Genomic DNA, 15,081 nt, shown 5'->3' with positions numbered 1-15,081 from the left:
TTGTCATCGGGGGACTCGGGTGCTCGGGGACCACTGTTCATGGCCCCGAGCACCCTCTCCCGGAACTTGGCCTTCTCGGGTCATCGAGGAACTTGGGTACTTGGGGACCACTGTTCATGGCCCCGAGCATCCTCTCCGGGAACTTGGTCTTCTTGGACCTCTGGGAGAGAATCCCCGAGGGAGGGTGCCACATGGCACTTTGCTGTCCTGGCCTCGGGACTCGGGGACCCCTGGTTCCCATGTCACCGACATCATCGAATTGTCGCAGTCTTCTTCATCGATAACATCCTCACACTGACAATCTTTCGTTTTCCTTGAAGAACCACATGAAGCTCCTCCTTGTCAGCTGGGTCCGGGTCCTTTACATAGAAGACTTGTGCAACATCCTTGACAAGCACGAATGGTTGTTCTCTATATCCAACGAGTTTGAGGTCCACAATAGTCATACCATACTTGTCGACCTTGATCCCCTGGGAGTCTCACCCATTGGCACCAAAACAGAGGGACTATCAACTCACTATATTCAAGCTCTCAAATCTCCTCTATGAATCCATAGTAGGTCTCCTTGTTGCCAGCGCGGTCGTAGAAATCAATACAGACACCGCTATTTTTATTAGTGCTTTTGTTGTCTTGTGCTCTCGTATAAAATATATAGCCATTGATCTCGTATGCTTAGAATGTGCGAATCATAGTTGACGGCCCATTAGCCGGCAGTTCCAACAGAGCATCATCGGTATCCTTACTCATCATGTGTTGACATAACCAATTACCAAAATTATCTCTGTCCTCTCTTGCGATCCAATCATCTGACTTCGTTGGATTTGTGGAGCGTAGTATGCTCACATGCAATTAACATACGGGCTCACTACAAGTGACTGTTACAGAACTACAAAGTGTGGTTTAGTGAATGAAACATGATCTTTAATATGGATTGAAGTATGACCTATCATCCCTTTCCCCTTTAGCCTTCCCTCACAGCGAGATATAGGCATACCAATCGCATTCAACTTTTGGCAATGCAACCTTTTAGGCGACCTCGGTTATGAACATATTTCTTCAGAACCCCCATGAACCTTTAGAAAGGATACATCTGATGCAAAAACACAGGGCCAAGGCTCTTTATCTCACCCACCATGTGAACAATTAGATGGGGCATTATATCAAAAAATATCGGAGGGAAAATAGTCTCAAACTGACATATAATATGGACCACGTCTTCCTGTAGCTTTGCCAGTTTGTTCAGATCAATGACCTTCTGTGAAATTGTGTTAAAAAAATGAACACAACTTTATGATTGGGTCTCGGACCTTATCCGGTAGAATACCTCTAATTGCAACTGGAAGCATCTGCATCATCATCACGTGACAATCATGAGACTTCTTACCAACTAACTTCTTATCTTTCATGTTTACTAAGCTCCTGATATTGGAGGAGTAACTAGTCGAAACTTTGACATCACGCAACCAACCACCAAATTTTGCATTCAATGTGTCCCACAACTCCTTTGCGTCTTTTATGTGCATGTACACATCATAGAGATGATCGGTAACTGCGCTAAGAACACATCCTACAAAGAGTGTGTTGGCTTCCTCGAACTTCTTCTCCTCATCAAAGAAAAGAGTTCCTATAGGGATCAGTGACTTCCTAAGAGGGGGTTCAATTAGGACACATAAATCTAATCGTCTCCAAAAACTTCACAAGATAAACCTATATCAATTTCTATCGAAATATGCTCTAGGTTCATCTAGTTTGTCTACTCTACCGTTTAAAAATGTTTGCAACCTATAGCCAATCCTAACAAACTACTTAAAAAGGTAAACATGAAAAGGTAGATTGCAAGTATGTAAATGCAGAAACGTAAAGATGGTAGAGGGAGCAAACTCGGCACTAGGGATTTTTATCTCGTGATATCAATGGCATAAACTCCACCCATAGTCCACATTGGAGCAGCCACCTAATCTATAGCTCCCAGACGACACCCGCTCACGACCCTTGAGTCACTTAGGCCTCAAGTAGGTTGAGCCATCAAGCCACTAAGGCAAGGCCTCATCACAAGCCTCTCTTTCGGTCACTTACTGCCATCTTCACTTTGGATCTTGAGCCACCAAGGCAAGGGTCTCTGTGTCCTCGTACTAGCTTCTTGCCGCTGCTCCACACAAAGTTGGATGGTCAACAAGCATGAGTCACCAAATCACCAAGGCTCACGGTGCCGATGAGTCACTAAGACTTCAAGGTATCGACGTACCACTTGGTATAATGTAAGATCACTCCTTGATCCCCTCTCTAGGCAGCAGCACCTAGCAACAACTCTCTCTAGGCCTATTAACACTAATCACTCCCTTAATCTTGTACTTAAATGCTTTGGATGATCATTTTTACTACTTTTGTGGCTTGTATATCTTCTCAAGTGTCTATGAGCTTCCTTGTACTCTAGCACATTTAAATATCTAAGTGGGGGTATTTATAGCCTCAAACCTACAAACTAGTCGTTGCTCCAAAAAGACTGTGAACACTAGATGATTCGACATCAATAGTAGTACAAACACAAGACCATTCTGTGTGTACAGTAGTAGAAACTAGCCGTTCAAATCGTACTCAATGTCATTATGAACACAGGATATACCGACGTTAATTTGACTCCATTACCGAACTATCCATTGTGTATACTTGAGCCAATCGAGCCACTTCTCATTATCCATTTGTTCGGTGTGTAAATCCTCTGATCACCAGACCATCCGGTGTGTACAACCACATCAGAGAAGCCGTTGCAACATCTCTTGGAAAATGCTTCGGTGTAGCAACCTTCTCATCGCTAGACCATCTGACGTATACAGCATTTTCACCTTCATCTGAGAATGCTCCGGGGTGTACAAGCCTCTAAGCGCCGCACCATACGGCGTTCAAACTCCTTCTGCCACCGAGAAACACCTCCTAAAAAAATGCTCCTGCGTGCTTATCACTTCAAAACTGGACAATCCGGTGCGTTCTTCAATTTTCTCTTCTTAGCTAAAAACACTTCGGCGTATACATTTTACTAAGCATCGAACCATCCAATGAGTACAATTTTTTTGAACTCGTCCAATTCAAACTCTCTTGAGTTATGCTTCAGTGGCTTCTTCATATATTACATCTATGAGATCTACTAAAACGTATACTTGATAAACATTTTAGTCCCACTGACTATGTTCACCAAAATCACATACATGCCCTAAAAGGGCTATATTCCCTACAGTTCCTTCAGATTTTCTAGACACAACCTAGTAGCAGTTCATAACCATAAGCCACATAGTGACTTTGACCTGCCATCTCTTAAAATTTGCACACCATTAAACTTGTCTGGCCTCAGTACATCGGCAAAACCAGCCATTGTTAAATCAAAATGTCTACACTAAGGTTGGAAAATAATAGCACTTTAGATTTAATTTAATTCAATACTCGATATAACACGAACAAGAACTAATGCAGATAATCAATATCGACTAGGTTTCAACTAGCTCCAACGAGTCTCAACTCGATTCAACTATCACTCGTGTTGGGCTCGACTAGCACTGACGAGTCTCGACTAGATTCGACTAGGTAGCAATGTACGTACCTGATGGTGACGTGTGATGTAGAGGCCCCTGTGATGTTGAAGCAATAGACGATGACGAAGATGATGAAGTAGTCAAAGTAGATCACAATGATGTAGAGGAAGCAGATCATGAGCAATTACAATGAGCACTTCCCAAAAACCTTATTCGCCCTCTCTCGGTGCAAGATCTCAATAGCTGCGGGTTCCGAAGACCTACACTCTTGTTCGTCAGTGCACGCCGGCACAACGGGATGGAGTAGACTACGTGTGACGGTACAACAGAGAGAAATTGGCAAAACCCTAATTCCGTATATTTCTTTATGGTGGTAGCTGGCAAATATATATAGAGGGTGGATTGCATGGTTGAGCATGCCACGATCGGACCCTGTTACGTGCTGCGATCGGACTCTTAACCGACACGATTTTTCAAATACTTATATGTTTGCCCACGCAACAAAAAGCATAAAACTGCAAAAAAAAGCCGCACCTGCGCAAGCAATTGGACCCGATTTCAGCGGACCATTCACGCAGGTGCCGCGTGCCTGCACCCTCCGCTTCGGTGAGGCGAGGTGAGAGAGCACGCACGTCTAGTCCTCTTATCCACACATGCTAAGTGTTGGAGGAGAAAATCCCTTTTAAGTTGGTCCGCCTCCACCTCTAATAGCTGGAGTATGTCACGTGTGCATGTTGGAAAAATAATAGCACTTTCAATTAATTCAATTTCTGATATAACATAAGCAAGAACAGATGCAGATAATCAATATCGACTAGGTTTCGGCTAGCTCCGACGAGTCTTGACTCAATTCGACTATCACTCGTGTTGGGCTCGATTAGCTTCGATGAGTTTCAACTAGATTCGACTATCACTCGAGTAGGGTTCGACTAGATAGCAATGTACATACCCGATGACGACGTGTGATGTAGAGGCCTCCGTGATGTTGAAGCAGTAGACGATGACTAAGACGATGAAGTAGTTGAAGTAGATCGTGATGATGTGGAGTAAGCAGATCATGAGTAGTTGCGACGAGCATTTCTCAAAAACCTTATTCACCCTCTCTCGGTGCAGGATCCCAAGAGCAGCGGGTTTCGAAGACCTACTCTCCCGTTCGTCGGTGCACGCCGGTACAGCGGGATGGAGTAGACTATGTGCGATGGTATAACAGAGAGAAATTGGTAAAACCCTAATTGCGTATATTTCTTTATGGTGGTAATTGGTAGATATATATATAGAGGGAGGATTGCGTGGTTGAGGCGTGCCACTATCGGACTTTGTTACATGTTGTGATCGGACTCCTAACCGATACAATTTCCAAATACTTATATGTTTACCCACGCAACAAAAAGCATAAAACAGCAAAAATAGCCACACCTGCGCAAGCAACTGGACCCGATTTTTGCGGACCATTCACGCAAGTGTCGCGTGCCTGCGCCCTCTACTCCGGTGAGGCGAGGCGAGAGAGCACGTACGTGTATTCTCCTAGTCGTCTTATCCACACATGCTAAGTGTTAGAGGAAAAAATCCCTTTTAAATTGGTACTCTCCACCTCTATTAGTAAGGTGAGACAAAAAATACAGTCTGATGAGGACATCACTCTTTCGGATACACACACCGAGTATTCCTCCAACAATAGGTCCATTGACACGAGCTCGTGCACGTCAACTAAATCATGAGGTGACCTCGTTCCTTAGTGTTCCTTTATATTTTGATGAGGATGGGATGCTACTGAATAATTGTGATGTATTATTACTTAAGAACACGGGAGAAGAACAGCAAGAGCGCCCAAGCCAAGGTGGAGGTCCAATCAAGTTCGAGTCCGTTTCGGAGTCCAGGACCAGCTTGCACTAAAATCGTCGCCCAGGACGCATATAGACTCCGTTTTTGACGTTCTACACATGGTTGGAAAGCTAAGGAGATAAGCTTTCCAACGGGACTGGTCCCATATCTAAATTCTTTCTGAGTCAACGGGAATCGTCGAAACAAGTGGACGTACAGAATCTGTCAAGGTGCTGCGCCACCATCTTTTGGGCCGTTGGGCCATGTATCGTGTTGGAGTCCATTAGGGACGCGTCCAGGGGTCCTTGGCCGACCCTAGTCTTTTATATACAGTAGCCGCCGCCCTAATTAGGGTTGAGTTTTGCTTAGATATTGATCTACACATAGTTGTGAGATTTTCGCTCTTGTTCCGGACCGACTAGGCCGCCGCAAGTGTTTGTGGAACCCCGACTTCGAGTGCTTGAATTCAATTCGCAATATTTCAGATTGTATCTTCTACGTTCTTGCTTGTGTTCTCGGTACGCTTGCAGGGATTAAGCCTTCTTGGCGAAGTCAACCGCGCGACACGGTTGATAACCATCGGAGCTGTGGTGTAGTGATTGCAAGGGAAACGATCTGTTCGGGTCGAAGCCTTTGGATCATCAACGTCGAGTTCTCCATCCACCGACTTATCGCTACATATCGGAAGATCAGACCAACATTACTCATCACAGTCCCATCTTCATATGGTTAGATTTTTAAGATTTATTTAGAATTACATAAATATAATGGGTCAAACCCATATATATTGCATTGTATCTATGGATATTTAGATGGGCTCCTAATTTGATCCGGACATTTAAGCATCCATGTTGGAGTTGTTTCCGCTGTAGTTCGAGAATCTTTTATGGTTGTTTGATGATTTTATCTCTTTAAGACATTAATCAACACATTTGGGGTGGCATGACCTTAGAGCACAAAATCAAATGCGAAGGATTAGAAACAAAAATAACGTTTTACAGTAACTTCAAGAACCAAATTGACTATCCGATGAAAAAGGAACCAAATTGATTACTTGCCGTGGCAGTTCAAGAACCAAAACTTCGGAGCGTCCCTTTCCGGTTTTCAAACGAGAAAAAAGGAAGCCTTCCACTCCTCCCTCTCGCCTCCTCCGCCCATCCGCCCATTTCAAACGAAACCGAGAGCCCCCTGGCCTCCGCAATGGCGTCGGGCTCCTCTCACCCCCAAATCGACCAGGTAAAACCCTAACCCTAGCACATGGTCCCCTTACCCTGCCTCGAAGCCCTAACCCTCTCCTCGATCCGCTCCTCCGCAGTTCTTTCCAGCCAAGAAGCGGAGGCCCTCGTCGCGCAAGAACGACCCGCCACGATCCGGGTCGCAACATGGGAGCCCCGGAGGAGCGAAGGGGTCCCTGGAGGGGTACCTCGTCCGGTCCCCGTCCACCGTGGCCGTGGCGGCGGCATCGGCGTCCCCCGCGGGCTCGCCGAGGGGCGGGGACGCGGGCGCCAGGAGGAGCCTCTCGACGGCGATGGATGTCGATGTCGGCTCTTCCGCCCCGGCGGCACTAGCGGATGGTGACGGGGCGAGCCTGGAGCTCAAGAGGTTCACGACGGACTTCCTGTCCCATTACTGCAGGTGAGCGGTTCATGTGCGAAACGGGATGGGGGGTTCTTGTTTTGGTGCCAAGAACCGGTCTTGTGCGAACTGCGGGCTGTAATCTTGTTGTTGCAGTGCTATCCCAACTTCGATGGATGATTCTGGCATTGGCGAGCAGTGGGAGAAGAAGCAGAAGCGGAGTGCGAACCAGTCGTTCTTGGTTCCTCGTGACAATGCATCTGTCAAGAAGCAGCGCGTTGCTCATTGCGGTGGCTTGGAAGCTTTAAAGGTTAGGCCAAGATACATGATTCATCAAATCTGAGCAACATTGCATGAAAGTGATGCAGTAGCTGTAACTCACAATTTGTTGCTTTGCAGGAATTAGGTGATAATGTGACCTTCAAGAGGCAATGCCTCAATCTTCCTGGTGGCTCAGAGGCTCTGGAGGTTCAGTTATATTAGAACAAATAAAATCTGGAACCTATTTTTGGAAATTCTCACAATTTTCTTTTCAGCAGGAATCAATCGAGGGGGCAAAGGTGAGTGGTGTGAGCTTTGCGGCCTTGCAAAGATGTAGCTTTACCCCAAATACCGCACATAAAAAGGCTGAGTTTTCTTTAACCACCGGGGAAACCCCAAAGTCTGTATCCAGGAATTCCCTTACTTCACCAGGGCAGGAGTTCTGGAATGCAGCAATTGAATTTGCTGACGGGGTATCTGCCCAGGCTGACAAGGCCCATGGAAGGCCTGAGTTTGATGCAGCAGGGGACAAGTCATCTTGTGCAGTAGCAGTATGCTCTAAGACTCTTCCTCGATCAGGAAAGGGCGAGTTTGACTGTCAAAATGCAGTAGTCAGCAATGATACACATCAAATGGTGAAATCTTCAGTTGAATCACTGGCAGCAAACAGTCAGCATATAATTGGCTCTCCTTTGCCTGTGAAGCACTTTGACTTCTTTCATGAAGATGACATTCAAGTTTCAAGCTCGAAAGGTAAAGAAAATGGCAGCAGTGAAGCCGGGAGTGTACACATGGATCACAGTCAATTGAAAAACATTGGCTTTCGGAGAGTGGAAAATCTCATGCACCCTGTATATGCCATGAAGAAAAGTACTCTTGATTTGCACGTCGATTCTGCAGCCATGATTCCATGTCAGAGTCTTTTCAAGTCAAAAACTGAAGGCAAGGTTAATTCAACTCGAGATGCTGACAAATGTTCTCATCTCAGCAAGAGAGACCTCAATGAACTGATCCACAATGAGAATAAATCACTTGCTGCATATTCATATAGTTCCAAGCCTAACAAAGATTCCAAGAGTAAGTTTGCTTCTAAAGAAGTGGAAGTTAGCACACCTACTAGCTCACTTCCTTTGAAAGACCACTCAAAGCTCTCAAGTTGGCTCCCTTCCGAGCTTTGTGCTGTATACTACAAAAAGGGCATTTCAGAGCTGTATCCTTGGCAGGTTAGTTTTTCTTTTCCTTTATAATTTATCCTTGACAGTTTAGTTTTCTTCTTTCCGATCATTTTTCTTCAGTGCAAATTGTGTAATGTCAGACATTTTCTAAAGTCTGGAGTTCAACATACCACTGCTGCCCTTTCAAGCAGTAGGCTCACCAAGTGTCTGCTTCTAAATAGTAAAAATGGATGACTGTACTGCTAGTTCGTTACTTCATTTTTGTTGTTACCTATGTTTTTCATACCAAAAGATACATCTCAGAAAGTAGTATATACTTCAGTTATGATAGGATCAACTATGGATCGGGCCGGGAGTATGTACTTCCGGAGTACAGACTAGTGGTATGCAGTTCAATAGCTCAGTAGCTCCCTGGTGTAGAATAGCACATGTGTGTGCGTATATATATATACTGTATATATTATGTGCCTAGGCTTAACTCTAGTTACTGTTGCGCCACTTCCAGTTACAATCTAAAAAATAGTAGAGTTACAATCTGCGAGACAGGGAGTTACAACTAGACATAAATAAAAAGAAAATTGAGTTGCAATTGCGTTATGGATGAACGTAACTCCTAATGAATTCCTTGCCTAATGATGTACAACTTAAGGAACACGATTGTAATCGTATTACAATCTAAAATGTAACTCCGGTCCTTATATATATATTAATTGTAATTGATTATAACTCGTTAGCTTCTCGTGTTGCAATTATGTACTTCTGGACGCGCGGTTGTAACTGGTCTACTTAGCGGATTTGTAACTGATAGTTTTTTGAGTTATAAATGGGAGTGTGCGCAGTGGTAAGTATAGTGCGCCTAAGCACAGAATATATTCGTCGTATATATACTGTATATATACATATACATGTGACACCAAAAACTATTATCTACTCTATGTCAAAGGATTCACATAAAAAGCTTAGTATTGTTACGGTATTACTACCGGCACATTTTATTTACCTTACAATCTAAATAATGGTTTTTCTGCTATGTAGTGCTTTCCCAGATCTGTCTGAATCCCCTTGTTTTATTTGTGTGCATGCATGCATGTATTTGTGCATGTTATCTAGCTATGCTTGTATTTTTTTCTTTTCTTTTTTGTATTTGTGTGGTTGCACACTCACAAATCACAATTATCATTTATCTCCATTTTGGTGTGTTGATATATGATTTGCCTGTCTTCATGTAAAGTGTTGCCCAAAGTTGGCAGCAATTTTGTAAACATAATTAAAGTAACTACCTTTTATTTGTTCAAAAGTATAGTCCTTCATCTTTTTTGTTTTTAGAGTATCAGATTATCGTAAGTAATTAAGCATGTATGTTGATGGAAATATTATTATTTTTTCTTCAAAATATTACCCTTGCTAACCAATAATCTGTTGCAAGTCCTTGTCCCTTGAAATAATTCTTTGATTGTATTGCTTATCAATTGGGTTACATTCCCATATCCATTGCAGGTGGAGTGTTTACTTGTACAAGGTGTATTGGAGAAACGCAATCTTGTGTATTGTGCATCTACAAGGTACTTTGATGTCCTACATGTCTGTTAATAATTTCGGTTTCCCATGATTGAAACCTAGTTTTTTTCTGGCACTCTAAAATAGCTATGCCATACTTGGAGGTTTACATGCTCAGCTATTAGCTATTTGCTTCTAATTCCTATTCTATGTATGGGTTTTAATCTTATGTGTATTATTTTGTTCTTACATTGCAGTGCTGGGAAAAGTTTTGTTGCTGAAGTTCTGATGTTGAGACGAATATTGTCAAGTGGCAATATGGCAATTCTTGTCCTGCCCTATGTGTCAATATGTGCCGAAAAGGTTGACTTAGTTGCAGCTTGGTGATGTTTTAAAACTTACTTGTGTATGACTATTCATTTACCTTTCTTCAGGCTGAACATCTCGAGCAACTTCTTGAGCCACTAGGTAGGCATGTTCGTAGCTTCTATGGGAATCAAGGGGGAGGGTCACTTCCTAAAGATACTGCAGTGGCTGTATGTACCATAGAGAAGGCAAACTCGTTGGTAAACAAGTTGTTGGAGGATGGCCGCCTTTCTGAACTTGGTGTAATTGTAATAGACGAGCTTCATATGGTAAGCTTATCTAAAATAAAATCACTTCTCATAAATTCATCCTTTTACATTCGCTTTCAAGTTTTTTTACTTTCATGGTTACTCATACTCCCTCTGCTGCAATGTAAGTCCATTATCCTAAGAAGTGCCGTTGCACAATGTAAGTCCGTTGAGGCATTGAGAATACCAAGAATGTAGTTACTGCAATATTTCCACTCTACCATTGCTATTGTGGAGGAAGGTGGACCAGGTGTTAGTGCTAGGGAATGGGAGGGAGATGGGTGTGTTGTGATTGAGATGGGCTGGCTTGGTTGACTGGGTTGAGCCTCTAAGCTGGCCCATCTCTTTTTTCGCCTCCTTTTAACTTCTATTTTTCCTCTAGTATATACAGAGGCTGCTTGGTTCCTTTGTCTGCGGCAAGGATTGCCTAACCTTGCCCAGCCTGCTAGAACAGCTATCTTCTTCCCTTTTATTATATTCTTCGTCCTCTTGACCAAATGCACTCACTGTGATGCCATTTTCTTCGGTCTCCACTTGAGAGCACAAGCTGCTTCTCTACATCTTCGCTATCTCATAGCTGTAGCAAACACCAATTTCGCTGAGGACATCCCCACTGCCTCCGAGTGTAGATTTCTTGTTACCGAGGTTGACCCTTCCGCCACCGGGCTCTGACTTATGTTGCCGCCAAGCTTTGATTCAAGCCTACACCAAGCTCGCCGATGTTGCCCCTGTTGGGGAACGGGCAGGCTACGCTAACCTAAAACAAATTTTTTTCTATCGCATTCATCCAGGAAATCATGCTAGTAGGAGATCATAGATTGTTACCGTTCGACGCGTAATGTAGCGGAAGAAGAGTTGGAGTAGACCGATTCAACGTCGTGCGCGTCAAACTCCTTGAGCAGCTTCTCGATTAGATCCGCAACCAGCCTCACGCAGGTGGTCACGCTCCTCGACCAACTCCGAGTAGGTGGTCACGCTCCTCGACCAACTCCGAGTAGGTGGTTACGTTCCTCGACCAACTCCGAGTAGGTGGTCGTGCTCCTCGACCAACTCCGAGCAGACGGTCGTGCTCCTCAACCAACTCCGAGCAGACGGTCGTGCTCCTTGACCAACTCCGAGCAGATGGTACCGAGAACCACTTTTAGCCAAATAAAAATGGGGCCAATCAATGTTATAGACTCACATGTCCTCAAAATCCATTCACCAATGATCATGACTAGACTAAGTTGCTAGAAAGCTAAACAACATTTATCCACAATTCTCTACTTCTAAAGCAGATTTTATGGTCATAGTCAAGTTAAGATCGGAATAACAATTATTTCATTGAAAACTCCAAGGATAATAATGAAGCTACAGTGCGAATCGGCCAACAATAATTATTTGCTATATTGCCGATGCACATATCAACTTTGCCTCTTGCCAAAAACTCTAGTTTGATTCTAGTATCAATTACCTAAGAGTTATAAGAGAAAATGGCAAGATCCAAGTCTATATCATTGATATCTAGGGCCAGAAGTCACACTTTCTTTTCTCGAGATCTTCCAAGTATTCCCAGTTCCCTTTGAACTATCATGACATGTTCACAACCCTTTTAGTGCTATACTTGGCATCCAATGCCCCACTTTCTACACTTGTAAACAAGTGAGGTTTTCAAGATCAAGTATCTTTTGGCTAACCTCGGTTCTCCACAATGCAATATGCCCTTCAATCATATTGAAGTCATATTCAATGTGAGACTGTGGTCATAAAGTGAGCAATCACAATGTTTCTCATAAACTCTGTGAGTTACAAGATAACACCTTTAAGCTAGTTCATCAGGACAAGAACCTCTAGAACACATCCTTTGCATCATTAAGTGAGAACAATTCCCAATTCAATTTCATGTCAATCGTCACAATTTAATCCGGAACTGTAAGGGGAATTACTTCCAAAATCTACAACAAAATATATGCAACGCTTCAACACTATGTTTGTGTGTATCATCCTGTGTTACCCGGACACCCGTGTCCAATTTTTTTTTGCCGAGTCGGACACTCGTGTATCCGTGTCGGATTGCAAGTGGTATTTGGCGTGTCCCAAATTTTTTTGCCGAATCAGACGCCCCGACAAGAGTCGGACTCCGACACCCGCACCCGTGTCCATGTAACACAGGTATCATCTAATAAACAATTTATCAAAAGATACTCCCACTATATGTTTTGAAACCGTTTCCCTCAAATGCAATACAATGAGACAAGATCTATATTCAACTAAGTTCTAGTGAGCTTTGGCATCACTGCTAGAAACCTAAGTGAGATAGGTAAGTAACACATTGCTAATCACATCTTTATGTGACTCTTGTTTGTTGGGTGGCATCGAATGCCTCAGCTCCCAACACCATGCCCTAAGTCTAAAACCGTTTTGATATCTTGTTAAGTAAACTAACACTATGCGTGTAGATGTCCGACATCTACCCTAATTGGTTAAGATAAATGATGACACTCTGTTTTGGCAAACCTACTACACAATGATCAAAACTTATGTAGGTGCAGCTATTGGAAGGACATCAATTACTCTTAATTTTTTTAGGGAAGCTACTCTATCATGGTAATCATATCCACCGCATATAAAGCATAAAAGAATAGTATTGCAGGAACATAAAAACATCACAGACAATCATATTAATTGTGACATAGTATGGCCCCTTCACATGGTGATCTCCATCGCCACGGTTCCTGTCTTTCGGGTTATCATGCTTTGAGTCTCTATGAATATGTGCTAGTCTACTACACCTAATAGCACTAGACAAATTACATGAGATAAAGAAGCATCACAAGTCGGCACGTAGGTCATTATACAATAACATGACAGCCTTGGGTTGTAATTAACCATGACACGCAAGCTATGAAAATTACACATATGCATCACATATATAACAAGGTCATACCAGTCACAACATTCTCTACAAAAACGAGTTAAGCGTAGAATCGAATTCTAATGTCACGACGTGAACATGTTATCCTTAAAAGCCCTAGGCTTGGACATTATGGCAGTCCTGCTAACCGGGCAGGGGGGGTTGAGGGGGAGCCACCCCCCTCGGGTTTCAGGGCAGCGCTTTTAAAAACTCTCAGAAATTCATAGGTCGTATCTATGAAATCGCTATGAAAATCTCATCGGATTGATCATATCAAGCCGATTCCGAGTCATTCACAATGCCTCAATTTTCGTTGGATCAATCATATTGATCATCGCGTGAGGTTTTCTGGAAACGACGACAATATGTATAGCCTCGACCTACTGTTCTCCCAGCCACTAAGCGGCGGGCTCTGTCAGCCCCGATGATGATTCCAACCGGTAGGGGCAAGTCGCACGCGCGGTCAGGTGGGAGATCAAGCTAATCTTGTGGTCATATGGTTTCATTGACTCACACCTCATTTGATCCCATTAACACCGAACCGTGTGTCGACCGATCCATCACATGAACCGATCACAAGAACAGAATAGATCCAATATATTTCTACCACATATCACTTATATGTGATCGATCCAGATTAAAAAACTATGCAAGATGGTTCTGATACCACTGTTGGGGAATGAGTAGGCTACGCTAGCCTAAAACAAAATTTATTCTACCGTATTCACCCAGGAAATCATGGTAGTAGGAGATCATAAATTGTTACCGCTCGACGCGCAGTGCAGCGGAAGAAGAGTTGGAGTAGACCAATCCAACGTCGCGCGCGTCAAACTCCTCGAGCAGTTTCTCGATCAGATCCGCGACCAGTCCCGCGTAGGTGGTCACGCTCTTCAACCAACTCTGTGCAGGTGGTCGTGATCCTCGACCAACTCCGAGCTCGACCAACTCCGAGCATATAGTCGTGCTCCTTGACCAACTTCGAGTAGCCTGCGACCAGCTTCGAGTGGTCGCTGTGTGATCCTCGACCACATAGAGGAAGCAACAACCACGATGGGGAGGCCTCGATCACGTCCCCGATCACGAAGAGGAAGTAGTTGATGACCTTATCGACCACAGAGCATGTATAGTACGATCTTCGTGCCGAGAAGATTAACGCCGTAATAGCAGCAGTGTCTCTACGGTATCCACACGTATCGGGATGGAACGCCGTACGCCGGTGTGCTAGCACCGCGCGCTCGACTAGGGATTCGTAGGGAGTTCGGGAAGAGGTGGTGGCCAGGGTTGTGGCGGGATCAACTCATGCGCCCACTGCCCCTCCTCTTATATAGAGTACGCTAATGGACCTTTAATCACATTAAAACCTATTATGACTCTAAACCCTAATGGACCTTTAATCATATTAAATCCCACTCGCAGATCCAATCCGCATATGTGATCGCCTCTAGGGCATATCACCTACAGCCCCGCCGTCGTGGAGCATTGATTTCCACCACTGAGGTCATCCTTGCCACCGCCAAGCTTCGATTTCATGCCAATAACAAGCTCGCCGAGGTCGCTCGCCGTTATGAAGCGTCGATTTGTGCCACGGAGGTCATCGCCGCTGGTGCCAAGCCTTGATTCGCACCAATACAAAGCTCGATGAGGTCACCCCATTGACGCATCATGCCAATTTTTGCCATGGAGGTGGCCGCTCATGTTGTCACCAGTGCTTGGTTTCGTTT

The 15,081-nt window shown here is 44.0% G+C and overlaps 1 protein-coding gene across 6 annotated transcripts in view; it reads left to right on the top strand.

Annotated features, from left to right (window-relative positions):
- The first annotated feature begins 6,396 nt into the window (after nucleotides 1–6,396).
- Nucleotides 6,397–15,081, top strand: part of LOC133904397 (helicase and polymerase-containing protein TEBICHI) — a 32,831-nt gene continuing 24,146 nt past the window's right edge. For 4 of the 6 annotated variants that reach the window (XM_062345892.1, XM_062345889.1, XM_062345888.1 and 1 more), the window contains exons 1-8: nucleotides 6,403–6,581; nucleotides 6,661–6,980; nucleotides 7,077–7,230; nucleotides 7,320–7,388; nucleotides 7,457–8,404; nucleotides 9,854–9,918; nucleotides 10,111–10,216; nucleotides 10,288–10,488. In XM_062345892.1, the coding sequence (XP_062201876.1) occupies nucleotides 6,546–6,581; nucleotides 6,661–6,980; nucleotides 7,077–7,230; nucleotides 7,320–7,388; nucleotides 7,457–8,404; nucleotides 9,854–9,918; nucleotides 10,111–10,216; nucleotides 10,288–10,488 (1,899 nt within the window). In that variant the 5' untranslated portion in view covers nucleotides 6,403–6,545. Of the gene's footprint in view, nucleotides 6,582–6,660; nucleotides 6,981–7,076; nucleotides 7,231–7,319; nucleotides 7,389–7,456; nucleotides 8,405–9,853; nucleotides 9,919–10,110; nucleotides 10,217–10,287; nucleotides 10,489–15,081 lie in introns of all 6 variants that reach the window. The other 2 variants (XM_062345893.1, XM_062345891.1) reach the window with 2 other exon arrangements.

The sequence above is a fragment of the Phragmites australis genome, chromosome 22 (assembly GCF_958298935.1).
Source record: "Phragmites australis chromosome 22, lpPhrAust1.1, whole genome shotgun sequence".
Taxonomy (NCBI): domain Eukaryota; kingdom Viridiplantae; phylum Streptophyta; class Magnoliopsida; order Poales; family Poaceae; genus Phragmites; species Phragmites australis.
The sequence above is the reverse complement of the archived record's forward strand: the minus strand, read 5'-3'. Positions and strand labels throughout refer to the sequence as shown.